The sequence below is a fragment of the Poecilia formosa genome, unplaced genomic scaffold, assembly GCF_000485575.1.
Source record: "Poecilia formosa unplaced genomic scaffold, Poecilia_formosa-5.1.2 Scaffold57, whole genome shotgun sequence".
NCBI classification, from domain to species: Eukaryota; Metazoa; Chordata; class Actinopteri; order Cyprinodontiformes; family Poeciliidae; genus Poecilia; species Poecilia formosa.
The window spans coordinates 37471-63361 of record NW_006799996.1 but is presented as its reverse complement, the minus strand read 5'-3'; the positions used below and the strand labels follow the sequence as shown (position 1 = coordinate 63361).

At 38.2% G+C, this 25891-nt stretch overlaps 2 protein-coding genes across 2 annotated transcripts in view; both read left to right on the top strand.

Moving 5' to 3' along the window:
* Positions 1-813: 813 nt before the first annotated feature.
* On the top strand, positions 814-15980 carry LOC103139035 (matrix-remodeling-associated protein 8). Its single transcript, XM_007553476.2, has 10 exons — positions 814-959; positions 7304-7330; positions 7412-7717; positions 8731-8832; positions 8906-9367; positions 12062-12226; positions 12327-12357; positions 13713-13792; positions 13917-13970; positions 14049-15980. Exons 1-10 carry the CDS (start codon positions 932-934, stop codon positions 14072-14074), a joined length of 1281 nt encoding a protein of 426 aa, XP_007553538.1. The 5' UTR covers positions 814-931; the 3' UTR covers positions 14075-15980.
* Positions 15981-18024: 2044 nt separating this feature from the next.
* dvl1a (dishevelled segment polarity protein 1a) overlaps positions 18025-25891 on the top strand; it is a 32104-nt gene continuing 24237 nt past the window's right edge. Inside the window, exon 1 of the mRNA XM_007553475.2 lies at positions 18025-18541. Within this exon, the coding sequence (XP_007553537.1) occupies positions 18372-18541 (170 nt within the window). The 5' untranslated portion in view covers positions 18025-18371. The remainder of the gene's footprint in view (positions 18542-25891) is intronic.

Genomic DNA, 25891 nt, shown 5'->3' with positions numbered 1-25891 from the left:
TTCTAGGCCTTCATGGATCGGCTATATTTGTTCAGAGGTTTTAAAAATGAAGCAACTCTTATTTATGGTATTCGATTACATGGAAGCGATTACACATCTTTCATTAAAGACTTGGAAAACCCGTGTCACTTTTCTTCCACTGTAATTATGAGCTATTTTGTGTCGATATATCAATTAAACCGCAAATAAAATATGATGCAGTTTGTGGTTTAGGTTCAAAGGTTGTGATTTCTGTTAGTGCCATACACTAGATGGCGGTATTGCGCCGTTACATAAAATAAGTAAACGTGACATAATTTGGCTTTGAGTGGTTTGGTCTCCAAAGGCATTTTGATAATCTTTTAATAATGGGTTTATGAGTTTGGAAAAATCTGTAAAGATTCTTCTTGACTTCTACGAGCGAGTTTCGTTTAACCTAAAAAAAGAAGGAGGAAAGTGAGGAGAAGATTTTCCATGTGGGGAAAAAACTGTATAATGGAAAAATATGCGTGAAAAGAAACTAGAATCCAAACAACAAGCTGTAAAACTTCGGGGGCAAATGTTTCAACAACCTCCATGCGGGGACTTTGTAAAGAAACACATTTTCTTGGAAAAAGGTTTTGTACAAAAGAAAAAAAGTGAGGTGTCTTGTAAGAATAAATGTGTTTGCAAGTCTTTAAAATGGGGATTAAAACACATATTTGCACCTTTTCTTTGTTTTCATGACCTGTTTTTAAAAGTTGGTGTGTGTGTGTGGCGCAGCGGGCCAGGGCTGTGGTAGTGTTGAATTTCATGGCCTGGTGAAGGTGGAGCTTGTGGAGCTTCCAGCCTGCAGGAACATAACAGAACCCAGCTGCAGCTTCGCAAAATCTTTAGTGTTTTAACAACTGATGTGCCCAACAACACCACCACCCCTGTCGGAGCCACGTCTGCTGCAAGCGCCGAGGAGAAGATGCGCCTAGATATGAATCTCCTGCAGAGTAAGTCCCTTGTTTTTTTATTATTATTTTTATCATTCTTATTCTTGTAGAACTTGAAAAAAGTCGCAAAGGAATGTTTGTTGTAATTGAATCCAGGTTACAAAGAAAAGATATCTGTCCACTTAAACCTAAACAACAGAGATTAAGTCATAAAATCTGATGATAAGTGGGTAGTCACACTGATGACAGCAACAACACAGAGGGCCACATGTAAACTTGTATTTTGTGGTTAACAATATGCTGATTAGGGCAGCAGAAAATGATACACTGAGGTGTTTTTCTTCCAGGAGGGTCAGATCAACTCATAGAAAACCATATTGTACTGTGTTCATCTGGAAACCTGTCATGTCTTATGCTTGCTTGGTGACTGTAATAAAATAAACCCTCACAAGCACTGATTTATCCCCCCCACCCCGTCAGATAAAGATCTGTTGTTAAATTGTCAGCCTTAGTACTTTGTAGATACACTGAGTTTTTTATGCAAGTTTCTCTCTTTTTTTTAATTCTTTTTATTTTTAGGTTTGATCAATAGTTGCTTCCTGTCCTTTTTTTCCCTTTTGTTGCAGTTGTGCTGGTGCCATTTTTTTGTTTGTTTCTTTTGCTGTTTTTCTAACAGAGAAATTAGGGAGCTTTTACAGTGAAAAAATCCCATAGTGCAGGATAGAAATTAAACAAAATCAAAATGCTTTTTCTGTATGATTCGTTATAAACAATTTGGGTTTTTAACTTTTACTGCCACCAACTGTAACCTCATGACGTATTAAGATGTCTACTCTATTTTGTGTGTAAAAAGAGAGCTGAAAAACACCAACTTAATTTGAGGAATATGTAATAAAACTTTGTTAAGTTATTAAAATAGTTCCTAAGTTATTTAGTTGACTTCCTGGTGTTTTTAATATGTTAAATGTCTGAAATGTAACTTTCTGAAATTTGCAGACTCTAAAGTATGTATTTATGTCTCAGGAAACAAACTCTTCAGATTTTCTCTTCTGAATATAAAAGGTTTGAGTTTTTTACTCATAAAACATAAACGTCAGCCTTCAGTACGGCTCTTCGGCTGCGACTGGCTCCGTCCTGCTTTTGCAGTCATCTGAATGTTTTCTTGTTTTATGGATTCAGCCCAATGTGTTTCCAGTTAACTGCGGTCTGAGCGCAGGAGTCAGCACAATCCAGCAGCCAGTCATTATATGTGTCAGTAATGAGTGTTTTCACCACGAGTGGGTCGCTTTGGGTCCGGGGCGACGTGGAGCAGGAAGAGGGGGATTCATCCGCAGCATGTTTATGATGGTCGGGTCTGTTTTAATGATCGACCACAAACAGCAGAGCGGCATGGAAAAGATGAGAACTGCTGTTTTGATTTGGACCGTAGCTGCAAGCAGCCAGTCATTGGAGGCAGCAAATGACAGGGAAAGAGGAATAAGTGTGTTTAGACTCTGAGGAGGCCAGTCACCCTTCGTCCCACTCCGTCCAGCTCACAGTGGCCCACACATCACATCATAAGGAAGTGGTACAGTGCCATCAAATAGTGCATTTAATTCTATAGATTCAAGTGTTGCACCTTATGAAAAACAACAGTCTTAACATCACACAAGACCACTAAATATTTTTAAGTTCAATAAATTAGAATATTATTGAAAAGTTTATTTATTTTAGCAACTTTATCACAAAGATAAACACGTTATATTGATTAATTACTCAGAATTAAACATTTAAAAGCCTTTATTTTTGTTAGTTGTGATAATTTTCCACTTACAGCTAATGGAAATATGACTTTTGAAATTAAAACATTACATTAGACCAATAAAAGAATATATATTTAAAAAATAAATAAATGTGGACTTAATGAAAAGTATGTATAATACCTGTTTACAGGTCATTTTTAAAAGGTAGATTAATATTTAATCTGACAAACGAGACTCATTGGGATTTAAAATGAAGATACTGCTTAAAATGATCTGTTTCTCTGATTTCACTTTTTATAGGTATGTGTTTTAGTAAAATGAACATTGTTCTTTTATTTGATATTTTATTTTCTTAGTATTTATTTGCAGACAATGAGAAGTGGGCGAAACAAGAAAAAAGATGCAGAGCTTTCAGACCTCAAATAATGGAAATAATTATTAATTCAGAAACAACAATACTGATGTTTTAACTCGGGAAGCGTTCAGAAATCAATATTTGGTGGAATAACCAGAAGATTTCATGTAACCTTTATTGAATGTGACCGTATTATGTTATGGCTTACACAGTAATGTAAAGGCTTCTGACTTGACGGTTGTTCATCAGACAGAAAGAAAAAAAGAGTAATTGCAGAAGAAGTCGCCTGTTCACAAATTGTTGTGTCAAAGGATGTTGATGAAAAGTTGAGTGGAAGAAAAAAGTGCACCAGCAACACAGATAACTGCAGCCTTGAGAGATTTGTGAAGCAAAAACAATTCAAGAGTTACATGGAGAATGGAAAAATATGCTTTATTGTTTTAACTGAATATGGTAATTATCAGAGAAACTGAATCAACACTAGCTATCAGGCATAATTATGAAAGTAAATCACTCTGCATGTAATGAATCTGTTTAACATGAACTTAATTTTTTTAATATAACTGCTGATAAATAAAAGACGTTTTAAAAGAGGTTCAGATCCATGTTGCTTTTAGGTAGAAATGTTTTGATAAAACGAACCTTGAATGCCATTTCTAAAACTCATCTGTGTCCTCAGTTCACTCACCGTGTCTCAGTTTGTCTGAACGTTTAGCTGACTCTGCAGACAAACATTTGTCACGCTTAGACTTGTGACTGCATGATGAGTAACCCACACACTCACACAACTCAAGAATGACAACATTTCTGCTTACAGATCAAATTTATTTTTACAGCTTCACTTTTCTTTACCTTACAGGATTCTCCTTCTGCTTCATGCGGTTCGAGTGACGGCAGCCATTTGCTAAATATCTGTTATTATCTCTGGTAATTCAGTAGCACGTAGTTAAGCCCTAAAACAGTCTGATGAGTCACTGCCAGTGTTTTATAAGAGACAATTACAGTGGCTGAGGCACTTTTGTTTCAACGTGTGCATGACAGTACTCTTCAGTGAAAGAAAATAAGTCAGTAAAGTTTTCCAGAATGAGGTATTTTACGCGGGGTCGGTGCAGCTGCCAGATCAGATTTTTGAAAATATAATAAGAAAGTCCCAGAGTTTTATACCTGCAGCATCTTACAAGTTTTCCGTGTTATTTGTAAGTCTAAAAACACATGGCAGATCATTTTTGTTTAAAATATGAGACAACATGAGGCCTGGATACCAGGAGTGCGCCTGTTTGTTGGGCAGCCGATTTATTGGTGCAGATTTTCTTAACTTTAGGAGATCGGTGATCGGCCAGTTTTACATGCAACCAGCCCACCAGGTCAAGTCTGCAAGACTACAGTTAAAAACTGTCACCTTATTGTTGCCAATTCAGCTACTTTCTTGCTATAACAAGCAAAATTTCAGATGAAATAAAATCGGCATCGTCCAAAATCAGAATTGGCAGGTTAGGCTTTTTTAAAAAATCGGCAATCGGCGATCAATGCAATGTCAAATTTATTTATATAGCACTTTAGAAACAAATTTAAAACTGCACCAAAGTGTTGTACAAAAATGATAATAGAATAAGTTGATGAAAAAAATATGAGTATAATGTTAAAATAATAGGAGTAATAATAAGTCAAAAAGAAAAAACAGTAACCAGATCGGCCAGAAAACTGCAATCGGTGCAAACCTACTGCAAAATTCAAACAATTTTCTGTGAAAATAACAAAACTTAAAGTAAACTAATGCTTTAAATACGACTAAAAAATAAAGAAAGTTTTTAGTTTAAAGTGCAAAACATGTAATACTTTACTGTAATCCCTGTAACTGCTAAAATGTTACAAAATATGGATTTTTATACTTACAATGCACTTTGTTTTTCTTTTTCTGACTTTTAAAAAAACCATGTAGCCACTTTTATATGTTCTATCCTAAAATGAAAATCTAATAGTAATCAGACTAGATTTTACATCATGACTGTTTTTGTATTCATTCTCCAGAAATCTTTCTTTCCAAATAGAAAAAAATTATTTTTCTTGTAAGTTAGAGAAAAATAGCAACCAGTTGACAGGAAGTGGGAGAGGTGCATGTGTCACTCTATGCATCATTCAGCCAGCTAAGAACTCTGGGATTTTTTTTTCTAGTCACTCATTAAAAATAGTCTGTGTTGTAGAAGTTGTAGGAAAAATGGGTCAGAGGTTTTTTATCAGACCTATTCCGTGTTTTTTCCCTATTTAGATTACAACGCAACAGATTCTGTCATTTTTTCCAAAAAAAATCTTCAACTGTTGTAAAATATACACGCAACAGTTTGAACTACTTACAAAAGTCAAACCAATAAAAGTTTATTTCCTCTTGCTATTTATCCACTGAACAATTTAGACTTTCCACAGAACTCAATCTGGGTTTTTTTTCTTCTTCATGTCCAACAAGAACATTCAACACAAACTGTGAAACAGCACTTGGGTTTTTATGGCTTGGTGTTTTCACTGGAGGTCCAGAGGAAACACAGGTGTTTGGTCAGGTTCCTGGATGTAGGAGAACAGGCTGTGGGTTGAATTAGAGCCTCTGCAGGATCACGGCCCTGCAGACAGCCATCAGCTGCTACCATGAATAGAAGCTCTGTGTGCTCTGGCAGCATCCACCTCCACTGGCCTTTCAGTAAATAGACTGCCAAAAAGCACCGAGTGATTAGAAATAGCAAGTGAGCCGTAGGAAAGTCACCAGAAGAAGAAAAGACAAACAAGAAAATTTTCCAGGGTATATTGTATGTATTTAGGGATGTTTTTTTGCGTGACTCCACTTTGGGATTTTAGTTTCACTCTGTTGTTTTTTTATATTTTCTCTTCTGTGACTTTGAACTGAACCCACATCTGCTGAATCTGAAAGTTTTTACTGTCTTGGGCCAAAAGCAGTACTGCAGCTTTAAGGATGAAAGAGCCTGACACAAAGTGGTGAAAAAGTATTTGCTCCCTTAAAAAAAATATGTCCATTTTTTTTAATGTTTTTGGGTCATAAATTATAATATCAGTCAAAGATTAGTTGAGTAAATACAAAAACCAGTTGTCAAATATAGGTTTTATTTATTAGTTTGTTACGGTATCCTGTGGAAAACATAATACAAACTTTTTTTGTGATTTTCACATGTATTAGAGAGCTGGATTTAAATTTATCTGCAACTCTGTGGCCTGAATCCAACATGAAGGAGGCTAAAATGTATCAAACAAATTTTGCCCCCAACCTAAAGAAATTCAAGGACAGATGAGAAACAAAGGTGGGTTAATTTGCCCTTCTCAGAGCCTGACAGGCGGGCCGCCGCCGGTAGAGGTTTGTGTGATTTGCCCTGTGTATTGTCTTGAAGGCGTAACGCCAGGTTAAACCGTGGAACAGATTAGTTTCCTCCACATTAACAGAAGTTTGTGAAGCTATGTTATGTGTTTTATTTAGTGTGATAAGTTTTATTTTGTCAAGATTGTTCATTCTTCCAAGGTGAATTATAAAAAAAATGTAATTCATTTTTTAGACAAAAATAGACAATTTTTTTTTAATTGTCTGTTTTTTCAACAGAATTAGGACTATTTTGGTCAGGTTTTTATTCTAATTTGATTTAAAGAACTCCAATCTTCTGACTAAATTGATTACATTTCTGTGACATTATCACAGTGTAAATGTTACAAACTTATGTGAGATATGCATTTTGATGCTCATGTTCAGTGTAATGACATGATTGAGCAAAACCAATGTGATTTTTTGATTCAGCTAATCAAAATCACTCTAAAACGATTGGAAAAGTTCAAGTTTTGGTTGCTGACCAGTGTTATTTAAGTTAAGGTTTGCAGATTATTTTTGTTTATTCCCAGAGTGAAAGTAAAACCAAGATTTAAATATTAACGATTTAGTAAATCGTTAATATTGAGTACAATCCGAGTCTACTGTCATGTAAAAAGATGACAGTAGACTCCATCTTTATTATATATTCAATGTTTGACTGATATTAAAGCTCTATTGGAGAAAATGTGTATGTTGAAAACAGGTTTATTTGAAGACACTGGAATGTGCAGCCGTTTTAAAGCACTCATGTTTCGGTTATGAGAGACTGAAGTATAGGAATTAGAGGTGGTTTGCCCAGGGCGCCAAACAGGGTAGGACCGCCTCTGTTTCTAAGGTGCTGTTACTCCAGTAAACCACTCTGAGGGCAGTGGCCGACCCAAAAGAACCCAGAACAACATATAAAATAAACGCATCAAAATCTAACCACCATGCCTTTTTTTCCCCCCAGTTCTTGCTGTGCTCCTCCTGCCACAAGGTAAAACATTCAACCTTTTGCGTCTTCATAAAAGACGAATTTCTGATTAATTTAGGTAAATGTGTTGATGCGTTGTGTCAGCTTGGGGTCAAAGCAGCAGCAGCAGGCCTGCTGTGGTGGAAGCCAAGAACATCACCCTCCCTGCAGGCTCCAAGGCCGTCCTGCCCTGCCACAGCCCCCGCATGGTGTGGACCCAGGACCGGCTGAAGGACCGTCAGAGGGTGGTCCACTGGGACGTCGTCCACAGCAGCCCGGAATATTCGGTGGAGCGGGTTTTGGACATGTCGCCTGGAGCTCGGCAGAGGGTTTACAACGGCTTCAATAAGGGGCGCGTCTCCATCCCGGACTCGGCTTTCACCGACGGAAACTTCTCGCTCGTCATCAACAGTGAGGCTGTTTTGGTTTTCTGTAGTGTCTCGTAAAAGTATTAACAACCATTTAATTTTTTGTGTTTACAGTCATAAACGTCAGTGTGAAAATTGCTGTTTATTATTTCAAAAACTGTGTTTTGGGGTACATGTCACCCAACTTCGCTGCAAAAATACAACATTTTACCAAGTATTTTTGGTGTAGTTTCTACTGCAAATATCCTTGTACACTTCGCATAAGACAAATCTAACTTATAAGTAATTTTTTAGCAAGATATAGAGGCTTGTTTTATGTCAATGATTCCTTATTATTGATGTTCCATTGTCAGATTATGTAACTGGTAACAAGACGTTTATTAAGGAATTACTTACTTAAAACAAGCACCTATTTCTTGCTGAAAAGTTGCATTTAAGTTAGTTTATATTAAGATATCTGCACTAGAAGCTAGACAAAATTACTTGGTAAGATTTTGTGTTTTTGCAGTGCACAATTTTCTGTTTATTCAGTCTGTACTCAATACATCTGACACAAAATAATGCTAAAACTGAATGATGTATTTTTTTTTATTCAGCATGAAGATTTTAGCCATTTATGAAATGGAAAGACAGTTTGCCCTCTTCATACAGGAGAAAACTGAGGTTTCTAAGAAAATAGCCCCTTATCAATTAACTGATAAGATCAACCAACTCTATATTAACTCATTAATCAATAACTTGCAGCCCAACTTGCAAACATTTATAATAATTGTTGAGCAGGGTAAAACTAGCTAAGCCTGGTGGTAGGGGGCGCTGTAGGGCTGTCATCCAGCAGCCTACTATGTAAGAAATAAAAATGTTTAAAGTTGCCAGGAAATTTGGAAAATATCAATAGGTAATTATGTTATTGAAAGACTTCAACAATACCTAAACACCAACCATAAAGTGTTAAGAGAGGCAAATGTTAGCCAGGTGGGGTTGCAAGTAAAGCCTGGTGGCCCGCCAGGCTTATAATAGAAGGAAACCTTGGTTGAGTGTTTTTTTTTTATCTTTCAGATGTTGTAAACACAGACAGAGGAATTTATACTTGCAACTTGCACCACCACTACTGTCAGATTCACGAGTCCATTCAGATCCAGCTCAACGTCACCAAGTCAGGTGAGGCCATCCGGTGGTGCAGCAGAATAATTCAAACTATCAGCTGAGATTCACAACGATGTGGTTCTTCCAGCTCGGAAAGAGAAGCGCTACTGGGACGGAGAGAAAACGGTGCTGGTGGTGCTGCTGGGCAGCTCCATCGTGCTGCCCTGCGTTAACCGCCGGGCCCTCTGGAGAGACGGCCTCCAGGAGGACCAGCAGCAGGTGGCGCACTGGGACTTCCAGCCCCCCGGGGTGCGTCCCAACAAGGCTGACCGACTGGTGGACCTCTACGCCTCCGGAGAGCGACGGGATTACGGGCCTTTGTTTGCCCAGAGCAAGATGAGCGTGGCAGAGGACGCGTTCACGTACGGCGACTTCTCTCTGTCCATCTCTGACCTGGCGCCTGAGGACAAAGGCCTGTACTCCTGCCACCTGCACCACCACTACTGCGGTCTGCACGAGAGGCGCATCTTCAGGCTGACCGTGGGACCTTCACTACCACGCGAACCCACAACGCCTCCGAGAATCTTCTTGAACGATGAGCTGGAACCAAGTAAGTGAGTCAGGCTTAAGAGAGTTCGACCAGAGATTTGTTTTACGGGCATCTACTGCTCCTGCTTTCCTCTCTTGGCTTCCTGGGAAGAGTGTGGACAGAGGGAGTTGATTGCTCTGGGTGTTTTTCATATTTACAGGCATAGTTGGTCAGTTAACTCAGACTCTGCTCCTGCCAAGTTTCTCCTCAGTCCTCCCTGTTTTTCTGCTTGAGCTAAAGAGGGAGGAGGTTCTACTGAAGGAATGTAGAGACCAGTTGAGTGAGAAAGAAACAAAGAGGTGAAAGGAAAAGGAGGCAAATCTCTCTGTAGTTTGATGACCACTAATGTGGGATTTTTTAAATCAGTTTCTTTTTTGCCTTTCTTTCTTCAGGACCTTTAAACCGCCTGCAGTGGAAGCGGTGTAAATTTCCCCACCAACTGTTTTATATTTTACAACGCTTTGTGTAGCTTCACACATTTTAACTGCGCTTACTTGAAGGAGCAGACCAAGCAAAGTGCTGTAATTTTGGTGTTAGGGTGGGGATATCTTGCCTTTTTGTTCTCCTTTAGTCTAATTTTCCAGAAAGTCCCGGCCCTCTGTCTAGACCAGTGCGGTATCGGCTCTGCTGTTTATTTTTTCTCAAGCAGCCTCTGCTGAAGTGTATCGGCGTCTGGCAGGGCCATGTTTACTCGCAGTCAGAGGAAGTCCATCTACATCTGTTCAACATCTGGGCCAGCTGTTACATGAAAGAGCAAAGCGAGGCTGAATGCATGTCAGACTATAGATTCTCCTCCCCTCTTCAATAGCTGCCAGCCCGTTTAATAACGCTGTAAATTACACTGAGAGGAAAAGAAATGCACACGTGGAGCCGTGGGATCCAAATTTCTACAAGGTGTTCAGCCTCTCTTCCCACACTGTCGATCTAATCTCGAACGGTTTGCTCTCTCCCAGGTTTCCGAGCGTCTTTATCAGAAACGACAAATGTCAGGAGAGCTTTTCTTTTTCACGCTGCAATCGCTCACGTCGAGTACAAACCGACTGCGTCCTCCTTATCACAAAGGAAACATTTTGCAAGCTGTCAACAATTCAGCTCAAATCTCAGTCTTTGAAAATGAAGATGCTTTTCTTCGGTTCATTGACTTGCAAATGATTCATGGCCCGCTGAGCAAAAGAAAACAACATAAGAAACAAAAGAGAGAGCGAGTTTCTGCGAGCAGCATATGTGAAATAGCCTTTGACGCGAACAGACTCGTCTGATCTGTCAGGGTGATGTTAATGGGCGGCTCCGGCTCTCTGCAGGTCAGTTGTTCTCCAGGGAGGCGCTGACCTCAGACTTGTCTCCATTTGCATGCATATTAGGTACATTATACAGTGACAGTTGATAATTAGCTCCACCAGTGGGTGGTGGAGGCGTTTTATTTTTTCTTCACGTTTGGCTGGTTTTGGAAGCCAGAGGTTTCCTAATCAGCCGTCTTCCTACCTTCAAGGAAAGAAAAAAACACGTCTCCTCTCCACCTGTACGATTTGCTTTCATCACCAAAACAAAGTCGCCTTCATCCTCTTGCCTGTTTACCGCCCAGCATTGAGCTGAATGATTTGTTTTCCACTCACGCAGCAGCTGGATTTCTGGGTGTTTGCGAGAAGACTTAAAAATTGCTGTGAATGGAAAACTAATGCAGACATGCAGGCCGACCACATTACTGAAATTGCCTTGGCTTCCTCACATTTCTCCTCTTTTCTGGTCAGTCTGTGTTTTTACTGAGGAGAAGAAAAAAATAGCAGCAGCATGACACCGGGCCTGGAAGCCATTAAGCCGCTCTGACATTTAACTCCCTGCTTTCCCTCTTCTCTCTGGAGGGAACAAAAAATATTCAGTGCGTTTTCTGTCCAAAGGTATTCAGACCCTTTAAACCTTTTTACCTTTAAGTGTTCAGTAACTCTGAGTAAATATTTCAAAGAGTCACATTTAGCTTTTGTTACAGCCGCATGTTTTCCAGGGCTTTGCACATCTGGACTGGGATATTTGCTCATTTTTCTTAGCACAATAGCTAAACCTAAGTCTTATGCTTTTAATTGGATTTAGCTCTGTGTTGACTGAGCCTAACACCTGAGTATGCTTTGATTTTAAAGTATTTCATCATAGATCTTGCTGTATGTTAAGAGTCTTGATCTCTGCTTCAGTCTCAAGTTTTTGTTTTTTTTTAATTGTTTTGTATTTAGCTTCATCCATCTTCCCATCAGCTCTGAACAGCTTTCCTTCCCCTGCTGGAGAAAAACATTCCCCAAGCATAATGCTGCTTCCACCATGTTTGAATGTTATGCTCATGATAATAACCAGCTCTAGTTTCTGCCACAAATAATATTTTGCACATATTTCACTTATGGTATCATCTGGGTAGAGCACTTTCTCCTTCATCTTATGTTAACTGTATTTATTAATTAGGTGGATTTTAAAGGAAATTTTATTTATGGGCATCAGAATATAAAGCCACGCTGCACATTTCATAATTTTGTTGGCTAAAAATATTTTCTAAAAATCTTTTCAAACCATTTTATGCACTGAATTGTTTTGTCAAATAAAATCCTGATGAATGCATTAGACTTTGAGCTATGCTAACAGTAAATTGTTATCGTTTAAACTGTTATCTCTTCACTTAAAGTTGCATCACTAGAGGTCCTTGTTTGATTTCCTCCCCCCTTTTTCTGCCTCCAGAGACGGAGGAGGTTTCAGAGGACAGCCCCCGCGTGGTGAACGTCTTCCTCCCTGAACAACGGGGTTATTTCGTGCAGCACCTGGGCTACTTCCTGGCAACCTTCCTGCTGCTGGCTTTCATTGTCATCGCTGTCATCGTGTTGACTAGGCGACGGAAGAAGAGAGGTAATCTGTTTGTTTTTTAGCTGTAGTCTTTCATTCTGTTTTAATGTTTTATCTGAACATTTTGTGCATTTTCATTCTCATCACTGGTTGCTTGTTTCAGGGTTGGAGTATGAAATGGGTAGATCTGTTGGGTAAGACATGATTCTTTACTAAATACTAAAATATTCTCCTTTTTACGTTATGTTAATGAGAGTGCTTATGTAGTGCTGGAGTACTCACTTTTAACCCAGAAAAGGAATTAGATTAGTCACTCTTTAGCTTTTTTTTTTTTAGAAACTGTAGAGTACTCACTATTTAGACCAATATTCTACTTCTTGGAATAATTTTGTTATGCACAGAGACTCCTATTATCGTAACCTAGAAATGGAATTAGAACAAACTTAGAATCCAGAAAAAAAATTATTCCAGAACAGGAACATTTAGTTTTTATTATTATTTAGAGACTGTGGAGTACTCATTACTTTTACAAATTTAGAGCACACTTAGAAAGTCCAGATAATGCTTACTTACACTTATTTAGCAACCCAGAACAGGGATTAAAACAAACTTAGAATTAGAAACTTAGAAACTACCTTAGCAACTGCATTTTAGACTCCTGTTCTTCTAAACCAGAAAAGGAATTAGACCAGAGGATACTTACTTACTTATACTTAAATAGCAACTCTGAATAGCAGTACCGTATTTTCCGGACTATAGAGCTCACCTCACTATAAGCCGCATCTACACATTTAAAAAAAAATAAAAAATGGAAACGTACATATACAAGCCTCTCCGCCGCTCTTGGTTTTCACAAGGACGCAGCAGAGGGCTGCATCCTTAATAAACCTGCTGGATTTATTAAGGAGGCAGCCCTCCGTCTCCAACGCCGAACCATGGATTTGTTCACGCCAAGTTTACGTGCAGCGGCTCCATTTCCCTACTGCCAGATCGATAACCCTCAACTTAAAAGCTGCAATATTTTTCTTCATGTGGTTTCCATGATGAGGTGGTAGGAGTTTGAAGAAATTTCTCCGTCATGCCTGCTAAATGAAAATCAGCACTTTCTAAATGAAAATCAGCGCTTTCTTCTTTGATTTCCAATTTTGACTTCCAATGATTCATTCCTGCTAAAGCGCCCCCTGGTGGTTGAAGAAAAATCTACAGAAAAGCTGCACCGGGCTACAAGCCGCATGGTTCAAGGCGTGGGGAAAAAGTAGCGGCTTATAGTTCGAAAATACAGTATCTAGTTTATCTAGTTTATATACTTTGGATCAACATTATTAGACTACTGTTCAGACTCCTGTTCTTCCAACCCAGAAATGGAATTAGATCAGAGGATACTTAGCAACCCTGAACAGGAGTTTACATACTTTAGATCAACGTTAGATTCCTTTTCTTCTTTTTCTCTTTCCTTTGGTTTGTTATTTTGTTTGTGTTTCCTTTTAATTCCTGTAAAGCACTTTGTATAGCCCTGTAGCTGAAAATGCCCTACCTTATGTGTGTGCAGGGGGACTATGATCAGTGAAGGTGAGATAGCATTAGACTGCACAGAGATGAGGACTTACAACCAAGACTCCTTGAATTCAGGTACTCTGAACCTAATTTATCCTCAAGCAGCAAACGCATGTGGCTTCTTCTGGCTACTAATGTGAATTTTTTCTTGTTTTTTTTTTTTGTCTGGTTACCCATGTGTTTTCTCCCACCTCTACAGAATTCAAAAACAACCTACTGAAAGAAAGAGATATGGTGAAAGAGTGCAATAAGGGTGAGGCATTCTTCAATACAAGTGCAAGAAAACACAACCAGACACAGAAAGCTGAAGGCTGCCCTCTTTCTCTTGCAGAATTCGATGGGAAGATGTGGAAGTGAGCGAGGCATTTCTAAGATGCTGCTGGCAGGTCCAGGGCAAACACCGGCGGCGCAAAGAACGACGGAGAGGAAAAAGGAAAAAAAAAACAAACAAAATAATGACACAGGAAATCCAGGAGAAAACACAAGAGGATTACTCCCTCTGCTGTAACAAGAGCAAACAAAGCTTTTCCACTTTTAAAGGCTTTACTCTTTACTTTTTACCCCTTTATGTACAGCTTGCAATTTGATCAATGAAACTATATGGTTAGTTAGATTTTGTCCACATTTTTTTCTCCAGTTATTGTTGTTTAAAAGCATTCAGTTTGTTGCGATACGTGCTATGCATGCTCTCACATCACTTTTTTATTTTCTAATTTTTTTACTTTCAATCTTTTGCAGAAATTCATTTGTACTGTAATATGTAAACTATACAATACAAAACAATTCAGTCTTATTTATAAAGCACTTTAAAGTAACACTCTTAGCAAAAGTGCTAAAATTAAACAGACATAAAAACAACTCAACAATTAAAACATTAAAGCTAACACCTCAAGCTGAGTCAAAAGCCAAAAAGCTATTATAAAAATAAACTTTAAGGTCAGTTTATGATTGAGACATGTAAAAGTGATTAACCGTAATACGGGCAGTGTGGTTCTCAGCCCAGGGTGGTAGCTAGTTGGGAGTTTTAAAAGCTTATCTGTTTGTCCTGTCCACTGGGGAGTGAGTGCCCCCCTGTGTTAGGAAGGTAAAAAATGTTCAACTCCAGAAGTTTAAGTCAACCACGTCACATATTTCTTCCAAATGCAGCAGTTCACTTTCCTTAATGTGCTAATCTAGTTTCACATCTAACCTTTTTGGTTGTTATAATTCACAAATATGTGCAGCATCAGGGTGAATTAGCTCAGTTCTGACTCTGACATGGCAACGTTTTGAGACGGAGATGCAGAATATGGCCTGTGATCTCATTTTGTGGAGGGTGAAAAATATTAGCTGCTAAAACTTGGAGGTTATTGGGTGGGTTATAGTGTCAAACTCAAGGCCCGGGGGCCAAATCTGGCCCGCTGTAGCTTTTTATGTGGCCCTCCTGACTCCAAATTACGTCAAGTCCCATCATTTCTTTTTTTTACAAATCAGAAATATTCACTCAAAATCAACAGATCTCCACATTTTTACTGCATATTTTCTTCAAAAATGGCCAAAAACATTGGGTTTAAGTCACTGCTACCTCAGTCGATGTCAAGTTACAGTCCATGACGGATGAGGTGAGTAACAAAAAGTCGTATCGTCATACATTAGCGCAAATATCATAAGATTTCCTCACAAATATTTCTGAATTAGCGCCACAAAATCTGTGATTTTGATTGCAAAATTACACAAAAACATTCACAAAATCCTGAAGGGACAGCCAATTATTAATATTTTAACAGTTTAATGGGTTTTATCAATACATTCTGGCACAAACATTCAACTTTAATTTTGATACGGCCCATAATGAAAGCTTGCAGAGGGTTTGTGTGCGCATGGGGAATATCATCCAGGTATTTGTATTTCTTTTAACGAACAAATAAAGAACCCCAACTTATTTTCTTCCCCAAACTTCCCATTTAAAAGTTTTTCCTCAAAAGAAAAATTCATTTTCTAACTAACAGTGGTCCGAACTGAGGGCTCAGTCAGTGGAAACTCAGGAAATATCTGAATGTTCCAGTAAAAGATTAAATTGTACTTGTTTGCCTCAAGTATGTAGAATGTCATGACTTGGTTAGTACATCACTAACTTTATTAAGGTAACCTGCGAGTCAAGCTTACAATTTCTATGAACTGTGCAGGTATTTGTGTCTGTTATTGTAAATCACAAGCGATAGCCCCGTCTGTCAATTAGCACACCTCAGTGCCTGTTTCTCTGAAATAAAGATTTTCTCTGATTACAAATATTTTCTTCGGATTAATTAATGGAGCATGGAAAAAGATGTAAGATAAATGATCAAATCTAGCTCTTTGGTCACTGAAATGTATTCAAAATGTCAAGTAATTTAGTTAAAAATCTGATCTATTTTGTCCTCATACCATATTTTTTTTTCATTTTTAAATTGTGATGATTATGACCTAGATGAATAAAATTAGAAATTAAAATTTTTCTGAAATGTTTTACATTTTTTTCCTTTCTAAAAAATTTGAATTTATAAATTTAGTTTTAATAAAAATGTAATTAAATGTTAATTAATTTTAATTAAAATTTTAATAAAAAATAAAATTAAAATCAAAACATAAATTTGTAAAAAAAAAATTTTTTACAAAAAGCTAATGATAATACTGACATTTAAATTAAGAAACGTGATGTTATGGACTACACAATCATGGGAAGACTTCTATTCCAGCAGCTACTGACAAAAAAGGATAAGCAGCAAAAATTGAAAGTTGAGTGGAAGGAAAAAAGTGAGGTGGATAAAGACTCATAAGCAAAAGCAAAGCCCATCTGCTGAATCTGGAGAAGATTTGTAACCTGTGACCAGAGTTAGTTCTTCCAGACAAACATCCAGGACTTGGACTTGAACAGAGCATTCATTCAGCTGCTGCTGAATCAGAAACAACGTTGGAACCGACTTACCTGGGCTACGGAGATAAAAGACGAAGGACTTTTAGATTAAAGGGAATTTCTCTTTTCATTTGTAACATAAGTTGACAGAGTTTAAGTTTGCGAGCCGTGTGAGTTCAGGTGTTGACCACTGAGTTTTATCGAGTCCAAAGTCAACACTGTTATCGACTAGGACATTTTAGACAGGAAAGCTTCGTGGAGAATCTGATTCCAGTTTCCACAACGGCTTGGAACTCCAAAAACTACCAGTAACTGGTTTGACTGGGTAAACTGGCCTGAGTCCTACAGAGAACCTATGAGAAACAGCTCGGCCCTGCTGGAACCTATAGCATATGGTCCAGAGGAAGACAATCTGAGCTACACTAATACAGATAATTTACACACAGACGGATGTTTCAAAACCTTTATTTCTGTTAATTGAACGAAAACATGACATGTAAAATTAGAAAATGATATCACATCAATAAAATAAATGAATAAAAATGTGTTGTTTAATTTTAATGTGACTCACGCTCATAGAATATATATTTGAGTTTGTTAAATATAATATTTTACAGCAGAAACATTTTTGATAATGAGTCTGCTTTGTTTTTAGAACAGCTGAAGCTCTGAGATGGATGTTTTAGAAACACTTGTTTGGTCATATAAAATATTCAGATTTTCTCAGAAACTGGATTTTTGGTTTGTCTTTAGCTGTGAGCCATAATAATCTGAATCAAAAGTTTCAAACTTTTTGAAACAGGGGCTAAAATCGTATCTGTTTTATAATTAAAAAAAGCAAAAATTATTTTGTAAAATCAAACTAAGTACAATAACTTAAAGAAATGTACTAGTCTGATTTATTTACAGGAAGCATCTTTAAATCGTTTTAGATGCATTCTAGGCTACAAGAACATGATATGAATGAGTCCCTCCTTAAAAAACAAACACTAAAATTATTTAACCTTTATTTAATACTTTTGAGTAAAAGTTACTGTATGTTTGAGATGTTATGTACTGTCATTATGTAAAATTAAAAGAAAAATAGTCTGTGTGTTGCTAAAGATTTCTAGTTTAAGATTATTTTAATTTTATCAGTGAAAATTTCACTTTAATTTGCTTTAAGCAGAACAGCCTGGCGAAATAAACCTGCAATAAATTTATCCTAATCTAAATTAACTGGAATAAAATCACTTTATACCGTTTGAGTTTGACTAAAATGGCTAAAACAAACTCATTTATAAAATATATTATTTATTATGATGGATCTTTATTTTTTTATGTAAAAAAAAATAAATAACAAGACGTGCCTATAGCTTATTTGGGCTTTATTAGACCGTTTCTTTGTTTCCTGTACAGTGGGGTGAGGGGGTTGTGTAAGACGCAGCTCAGACTCACCACTAGATGGCAGCACTGTCTAACCAATTAGAAAAATAGCAATATTCCCAACTCCATATCGCAAGGATGTGGACTGTCCCTTCCTGTTTTAGTGCCGAGAGAGCCACCGTAGCGCCTCAGACAGTAGCAGGAATACAGGCACCCACAACGCGATTATGTCCGGATTTTCGCCGCGTTCGTCGGGCACACGGAGCCGCACTACGCGCCGCGGGCTGCACCGCTTTCGCTGTTAGGGGACGCGGTTATGCTGTTCTCCCGGTAGCTGGTAACATAGCAGGCCTGTTTATTGCGCTGCCAACCCTTGTTCCTTTCCTGTGTCAATGATTGTCCTCCCCTCAGTCTCTCATGGCGGAGACTAAAATAATATATCACATAGACGAGGAGGAGACTCCTTATCTGGTCAAGCTGTCTGTTCCTCCGGAGAAAGTCACTTTAGCGGATTTTAAAAATGTCCTCAACAACCGACCCGTCAATAGCTACAAATTCTTCTTTAAATCCATGGACCAGGATTTTGGGTAAGTGGCCGGTTGTTATTATTATAATTTTTTTTTTCATTATTAGCCAGCTCGGGTTGCTGGTTTTCAGGGCCCAGATAGATGGAACATCAGTCGAGTCGGGCTGCAGCCTTGTTACCTGCGTGTAAATTGCAGTTGCATGTCTGTCTCCACGCTCCTGGCACCTGCTCATTATTCCAGGCGGCCCTGCGCTCAGCGGAGGAGGCACACGAGTTGTTTGAAGTGATACCAGATCCGTCCGGACGGAGCCCTAATGACGCAGCTCTGCACGGATTACATACACAGACCAGACCAGAACCCCCTGCTCCTCATATTAGTGACAATATCCCAACCAGCTGTAGCAGCGTGAGGGTCTGACAAAAGGTTCATGCCCAAGTTCTCAGGTTTCAAAATATTTGGCCTTTCTTTCACTTTCCCCTCCGCGGTTTAGTCACAGCATGTGGAGTTTTTTTTTTCTTTTCTTTTTCCAGAGGTCTGCTCAACTCATTAGGGATATCATAGGAATTAATGTGTACAGCAGGTGAATCCTGTGAATAATAACCCTCTAATAGTCAACTTCTTCAAGCCTTCTTCTAAATAAAACAATGAATATAAATTAGTAATGCACGGATTAAGCTTGGCTCGAACCGATTCCCAGTTTTTCTTAAGGACTCACTTTCCGATTCTGATTTTCATCGATTCTTCTCATACCTGGCACTCTATTGCATTCAGTTAGATGTTAATCAGTATATTTTCTTTGTAGAAAAGTGAATTTAAAAAAAAAAATATCTAAGACATTTAAATGTAAATCAGATTTATAAGTATAAAAACAAAATCAGTGGAAATCAGAAACTCTTTTTAAGCCATCATCTTTATTATATGAGCTGCAAAACCGCACAATTTGTGATGTGAAAATAATACATAAGCCCAGGACTAGTCATGTGTTCCAGTTTTTGTTTTATTGCTTTTGCTGTTTAGCTAATAACTTTGAAAAATTAATCCAACTTTGTTTCTTCCTCATCTACTTCTTAAAATTTGTTCTTGTGATGGGAAAAAAACTTTTTGAGCTTAGAAACTTTGATTGTGGTTAGGATTATTATTATTCCACAGATTTTTGCACGAGGAATAATTAATTTATTGTGCGATATTTAGCAGAAACGTTGCCCTGTTTTGGTCATGTATCTTTTTGACAACGAGTGTGTTTTATTTTTAGGACAGCTGAAGCTCTAACTATATGCAGCAAAAGATTAATATTACAAAAAGATTGTGATGAATTTTATCATCAGATTTTCCTAATTCTAGGTAAACCTAATAGTTACCTAATTCTGATTTCTAGAGGTTTTTGATACATGATTATCCCCATTTATTCATCAATGTTTACACATTATCTCACTTTTAATAAACTTAATGTGTTTATTGGTTTGATGCATTTATTAACTAGGAAGAATCAATGTAAAATCTAAATATTTGAGCTGCTGATTACCAATTAGACTGGAAAACATTGTGAGACTCCCATGGATCTATAAAAATACTTGTTTGTTCTTTCCAAGAAAAAACAAAACATTGCTTTACTAGTTTATCCCAGAGTAATAGTGGTTAAGTTACACTTAAATTACCATAATGAGGACAAAGTGTGGCATTTAATTGCACATAACATGTTTAAATAACTTCTCTTTTAAAAGAAATAGCGCGTGTAGAATAGGAATGTTAGCAAAGAATCACACCAAATTCAAATTTCCAGTTGTTTTGTTCAACAGCTAACATGCCGTTTCTAATTGGTATTTATGAACTAAATGATTAGAAGATAAAAGAACAGCAGTCAAATATTTCAATCCTTTTTGTGAGTATTCATTAGTTGTTTGAATAAGGAGAAGAGGACAAATGCACACTAAGATTAGCATCTTTTATTAGCAATTAGCTCAGGTAGCCTGAACAGCTAACTTCGTTCCAATGTTCGCTGTTGCTCTTTTCGAATTGTTTCTAAGCTTTCCTGCTTTGCTGACTTTTTTAGAAAACCTCACTAATACTGAAAGTGGAGTCATTTGTGTTTCTTGGCAGAGAAAGATGGGATATTTTAGTCTTCTGACATCCGATCAAATTGAATATTGGGTGGATTTTTTATTTTTAATTTCGTTAAAGCACATGAGCTTCCTTTCACGTTTCTTTTCATCACCTTGTAACTTTGTCCTGGCTTTCAGGAATCCCAGCAGGTCTCCAGTTTGCTCAGTCAGCCAGCGGATGAAGTGTGTGTCATATGTGGGCACGGGTCACATTAATATGCAGTGCTGTAATCATGAGCATAGTTGGAGGAAGTGATTCCGCAGAGCCAAACGTCACTTATTTCCACTGAGTTCTGGCCTGACGAGGGAAACTGGCTCTTCCTGGTCGGCCGAGTGCTTTGTCCCGGCTCTGGCTTCCTGCCTTCTCGCTGCAGGCCGGGCTTCTCGCTGGGCCTCAGGTGATCGACAAGCAGATTATGGAAACAAACAAAGCATATTTGCTCACTCCACATGGAGACATGACTCCATTTTCCTGAGCACTTTGCTATGAATGCCAGACGTTCTTGCATGATTGTGCGCTGAAAAAAAAAGCAAAAAAAAAAAAAAAGGCATCTCGACATTCACTGCAGGCTTTGAGTTGAGGGTAAACATCCAGGCACTCTGGGCGCCTTATGGTACTGGCACAGTATAGAAGTGAAGCCAGTCAAAGGCTTTGTGGTAGCCATACTGGCTGTGCTGAATCCAGACAGACGGTATGGCTGCCGGAGAATTAGCAACCACAGAATAAGAGTGCAGCGCAGAGAGGGAAAACATCAAATCCCCTTGCAGTTATATTCAGTGTTTGAAATGTAAATGAGCAGCCAGTGCTTGGTCCTCTGTAGTAGACCCCCTGTTGTGCAGAGGGGGGGGAAAAAAGCCAATTTCTTGAAGGATTTCTGGACTACATTTATGCTTGCCATATCAGCTCTTAAAGCGACGGCCACACAGATTTGGTAAACGTTTTGCACCCTGAGCGTATGTGAGCTCACCACAGAGAACATGGCATTTCAGGTTCCCCAGAATGCATTTCACCACCAGCTACAGCAACATGAACAGTGCATTTTGTACAGATTTATGCTTAATTTATTTTGGTTTTTCACGTTTTCTACAGTTACATTCCTCTGTTTGTCAGGACGGATAAAGCAGAAAGGAATCACGTTTGGGTTTGTAGTGACACAACCCACTCGCCTTTTCTTTTCGGAAACTTGAAGGTTACGTTACGGAGCTCCGCCGTCGCCGCCGGCGGTGGTGAGTGGGTTCGAGACCTCACTATAATTCAAGTCACAGAGACTCTCTGGTACTGAGGAAGCAGCCAAGCTGAAGGTCTGAAAGAAACAGGCTTGTTTGTGACTCAGAAAATAGAGGGGCTGGCAGGGGGATCTTTCTTTTGCAGAGATTGTGATGCAGAGCTTCTGTAGTTGAAAGGATGAAATTCTGCAGCTTTTTGCTCTGATGTACTCCTTTATCTCCTCACGTACTTTTGCGAGCTGAGGATTGCGACAAATTTGAAGGCTGTGCTGCAGTTTGTTGTAAACAGCAACACTTCAGCGACATGTGAGGGGGAAATGTTGATTAAACTTTAGGATTTAATGGTGTTAATGATGTTATTACAACTAAATCTATATAATATAAATGTGAAAAAAGATTGAGGTAGTTCTTAAACAAATGGAAAATGAAGGAAATTTTATTAGTCCTGTATGTTTATCAGATCTGCTTTTCATTTTGACAAAAAAATTTAAACTTTAGTTTCATCCAGATCCCTCAGGTCTTCTGGAAAATGTGTTCAGATAAAACCCAAAGTCAGAACAAAAACCCACGAGCTGAACTGCAACAGTCTTACTGAAGACTTGAGGACAGCAGAGACTATTGTTGTATTTAATAGGAAACTTAAGATGAATCCTTTTAGCTTGGCTTTTGGCTAAGCTTTGGTAATTAGGATTAATTATTTATTATCAAGTCTCATGCGAAGTTAATCATTTGCTTCATTTCTTTTTTTTGTTATATTGCCATGATTAATAAAATGTATTGCCGTTGTTTGAATTAAATGTGTCTATTTAAATGCCGATGGAGAAAGAATTGTCAGATTATAATCTCTTTGCCCGTCTATCGATGCAGATAAGCCCAAAATTATTCACGCACTTGGCAAATTTAGGTTTGAAATTATTTTCTCTCTACCATGAAGTTTTTCTCCAACAGAAAATAACATAATTTAAGCATCCTTTAAAAGAGAATAGAACAATAGTTTTAGAATAATTTTTCAGTTTTTAATTACTTTTTCCATAAAAATGGCATGCTGAGGTTGAAAGGCCTCTTTTCCGTCACCCTAATCTTAACTTCCTCCACATTTTTTTATTTATTTTTTTATCAGATTCACGGTCAAACTAAAGGATTGTTTAAACTTTAATCTGCTGTGTTTCTCCTCAAAATGCTAATATAAATGGAGATAAATTTATAATTTAGTACAAAAGTCTGAAACTCTTACAATCCAAAGAGCCATGTTTGCTTATTTAGAGCTACAAATATTATCTGAACCTTAAAAAAATACAATTTAAATTTTCAGATAAGTATCTACGACTTGTAAATTTGTTGTAATTTTTAAAGAACCACAATTTTCTGTCTATTTTAGTCTTTTGGATAAAGAAAAATTGAGGTGTGTAAAAAGTGGATTGATGTATTTACTATGGGATGTTGTGTTTTTTTTTATTTAAAAAAAGCACATAACCCCCAACCTCTGCTTGAGCTTTTACTGCCTTGCTGTTGTGGAAATCCAGTTTATTTATTCCATGAAAAAAACTTGCATTTGTTTTGATATTTCTATTTAAAAACATGAGTTGCTTCTTTATCATTTTCAGACAAATATTGAGAGCTGCAGCGGGAGGTTCAAAGAGCCACTTAAAGCTGCAGAGCTGCGTGTAACAAACTCCTTATCTACTGAGGCTGTTTCTAATCCTTCTACCTACAAATACTCAGCTTTCCTGTTTCTGCCCACCTCAGACTGCTGCTGTGTGCTGATTTCTACCTCCTTCTGCTTTTTGGTTCAGGCTCAAAGTTTCCCACCGCGTTCTCCTTTCAAATACCAAACAAACACGCCTTGATCTTCTCCAGCTAAACAAATATCTCCTGCAAAATATTCCATGATTGTCAGGGTGTAGCTTCTGCCATTAACCTGTAAAATCTGCTGAACCAGACCAGTGTAATAACCGAGAGCAGTGGCAGCTTCACACCAGTCTGCACGTCTCTCCACACGTGGTTTGTTTGTGTAACATTTTTAGTGCCTGAGCATGTTAGCAGTTCAAGAGGGCAACGCAAACCGGTCCTGATATCAGATGGAAGCTGTTAAAGATGTGATCTAGTACAGATTGAAAATCCAGCAGCTCAGTCCTGACAAACAGAAGGAAGAAGCACGGCTGCTGTGTTATTTATACAGACCACTCCCACTTCCTCTCAAGTCACCTTACAGCTGTGGAGAAGAGGATGCAAACACTTCCTAGCTAGCGAGCAGCCGGCCCGGGACGGCCGGGTTTTCGTCTCCCTCCCGTTTCCTCCCTGAGGTGGAACAGAGTCCTCGCTCTGCGGTTTCCAGCCACAAGGCTGCTTTATCTCTGCCCACCACTCCCAGCTATACAGCTCCCACAGCATCGCACACACACGTACAAAAAAAACATCTAACTTGGCTAATCATTTCAGTTAGCAGGGAAATTCTGGCAAACATGAAATGCTGGAGAAAAAAAAGAAGCTGTAAAGTCGATGCCAAAGACACCCCTGCGTAAAATCTTCTTAGGATTTTCTGCCGCTCTCATGTCGTGCCTCTCCCTTTTTATAAATCCTGTTCAAAGCCAAGGAGCTAATGTGAGATCTCCACAGAGTTTTAGAAACACTTGGTTGTAACAAATCAGGGAAAATCCCAAGAAATAAAACCACATAAAGACATGCAGGAGAGCAATAAGCTGAGAACTGCCAAATATGTCGCCGTAAGCCACTTCATGCGCTTTCCCCTGCGCCACAGACCAAGCAGGTGTGGAGTCGACTTGCTGCTGATCCGTGTCCCAGCAGGTCAAAGGGCAACTGTCAGGTATTTTTGTTGGGAATTTAGTGCTGAACGCAGTGAGGGAGCCTCTCACACCGGATGGCTCTATTAATACACGGTGCAGCGCCCTGACGCGCTGTCACCATCGCTCTGACTCATCCATCTGTTCATTCATCCATCCATCCTGCAACTGTTGAATAATTATGCAGCAGGAATTTACAAACAGCAACTGATTGATTATTTATTAGGAATTTCCTCTAATTTCATCCAAATTCAGTTGAAAAAGACATAAATCATATTTTTTCTCACTGTCTGACATTGATTCAGACTCAACTGTTCCTGTTGTAGCTGTGATTTTAATTAGGGTCCCATAAATCTGATCTATTTGCTAAATGCCAGAATGATGATGGACATACTTTTTTTTAAAAGAATTGAAATTTTGAAAGGCACACACATTTCATTAGTACAGGGATGTCAAAGTCATTTTCGTTTTGGACCAAATCAAGATCATGCATGCTCTTAAAGAGCTGGTTGTGCCAGAATGTATTAATAAAACCTGTTCACAAACTGTTAAAATATCAATAAATTGTTAAAATTAAATATTATTGAACATATTTTCAGTCCCTCCAGGATTTCACAATTCTTCTTGTGAGTTTTTGCAATACAAATCAAAGTACTAATTTGGAAATATTTACGATATTTTACGCTTATTTATAGATTTGCTCATTGATTTGATTGATAACATAATATTTAAGCACACTTAGTGTTTAGTCTAGAATACAAAGGGCCACATAAAATGCTAAGGCGGGTTGGATTTGGCCCACGGGCCTCAAGTTTGACACTTGCATTAGTATTTAATCAAATTGATTTTTAATTTGCATAACGGTTTAGGTATCCCATCCTATAGATTAAAGCAGTAATATGTAACTTTTATTAAAAAGAAAAAGTTTTTTTTTTACATATGTATTAAAACTGCCACCATGTTGTGACAGTGTAATATGACAAAAATAATCTGTGAAAAAATCAATCTCCTCCATCTCACCACTCACAACCAAAACCAACCAATCAGAGCCAGGAGGCGGGTCTTAGCGCTGTCAATCAACCTTTCTAATGCTTTTCAATGTGTTAATGGTGGATAAACATGCTACCGTTACAGGAAAACCATTTATACACCATTATCAGTGGCCATGCTAACCAGGAAGACGCTGTAGCAAGGCAGAGGGGGACAAGAGGATGAGGAGGCGCACACGAGAGTGATTGACAACACCAAGACCCGCCTCTTGGTTCTGATTGGTTCCTTCTAGT

What these genes read in the sequence shown, in the direction of transcription:
- LOC103139035 (XM_007553476.2), top strand. Translation starts at nt 932, where the DNA reads ATGCGCCTAGATATGAATCTCCTGCAGA. An exon ending in GAACGATGAGCTGGAACCAA is followed by an intron (nt 9,368 to 12,061) that starts GTAAGTGAGTCA and finishes TTCTGCCTCCAG; the next exon opens with AGACGGAGGAGGTTTCAGAG. An exon ending in GGTGAAAGAGTGCAATAAGG is followed by an intron (nt 13,971 to 14,048) that starts GTGAGGCATTCT and finishes TTTCTCTTGCAG; the next exon opens with AATTCGATGGGAAGATGTGG.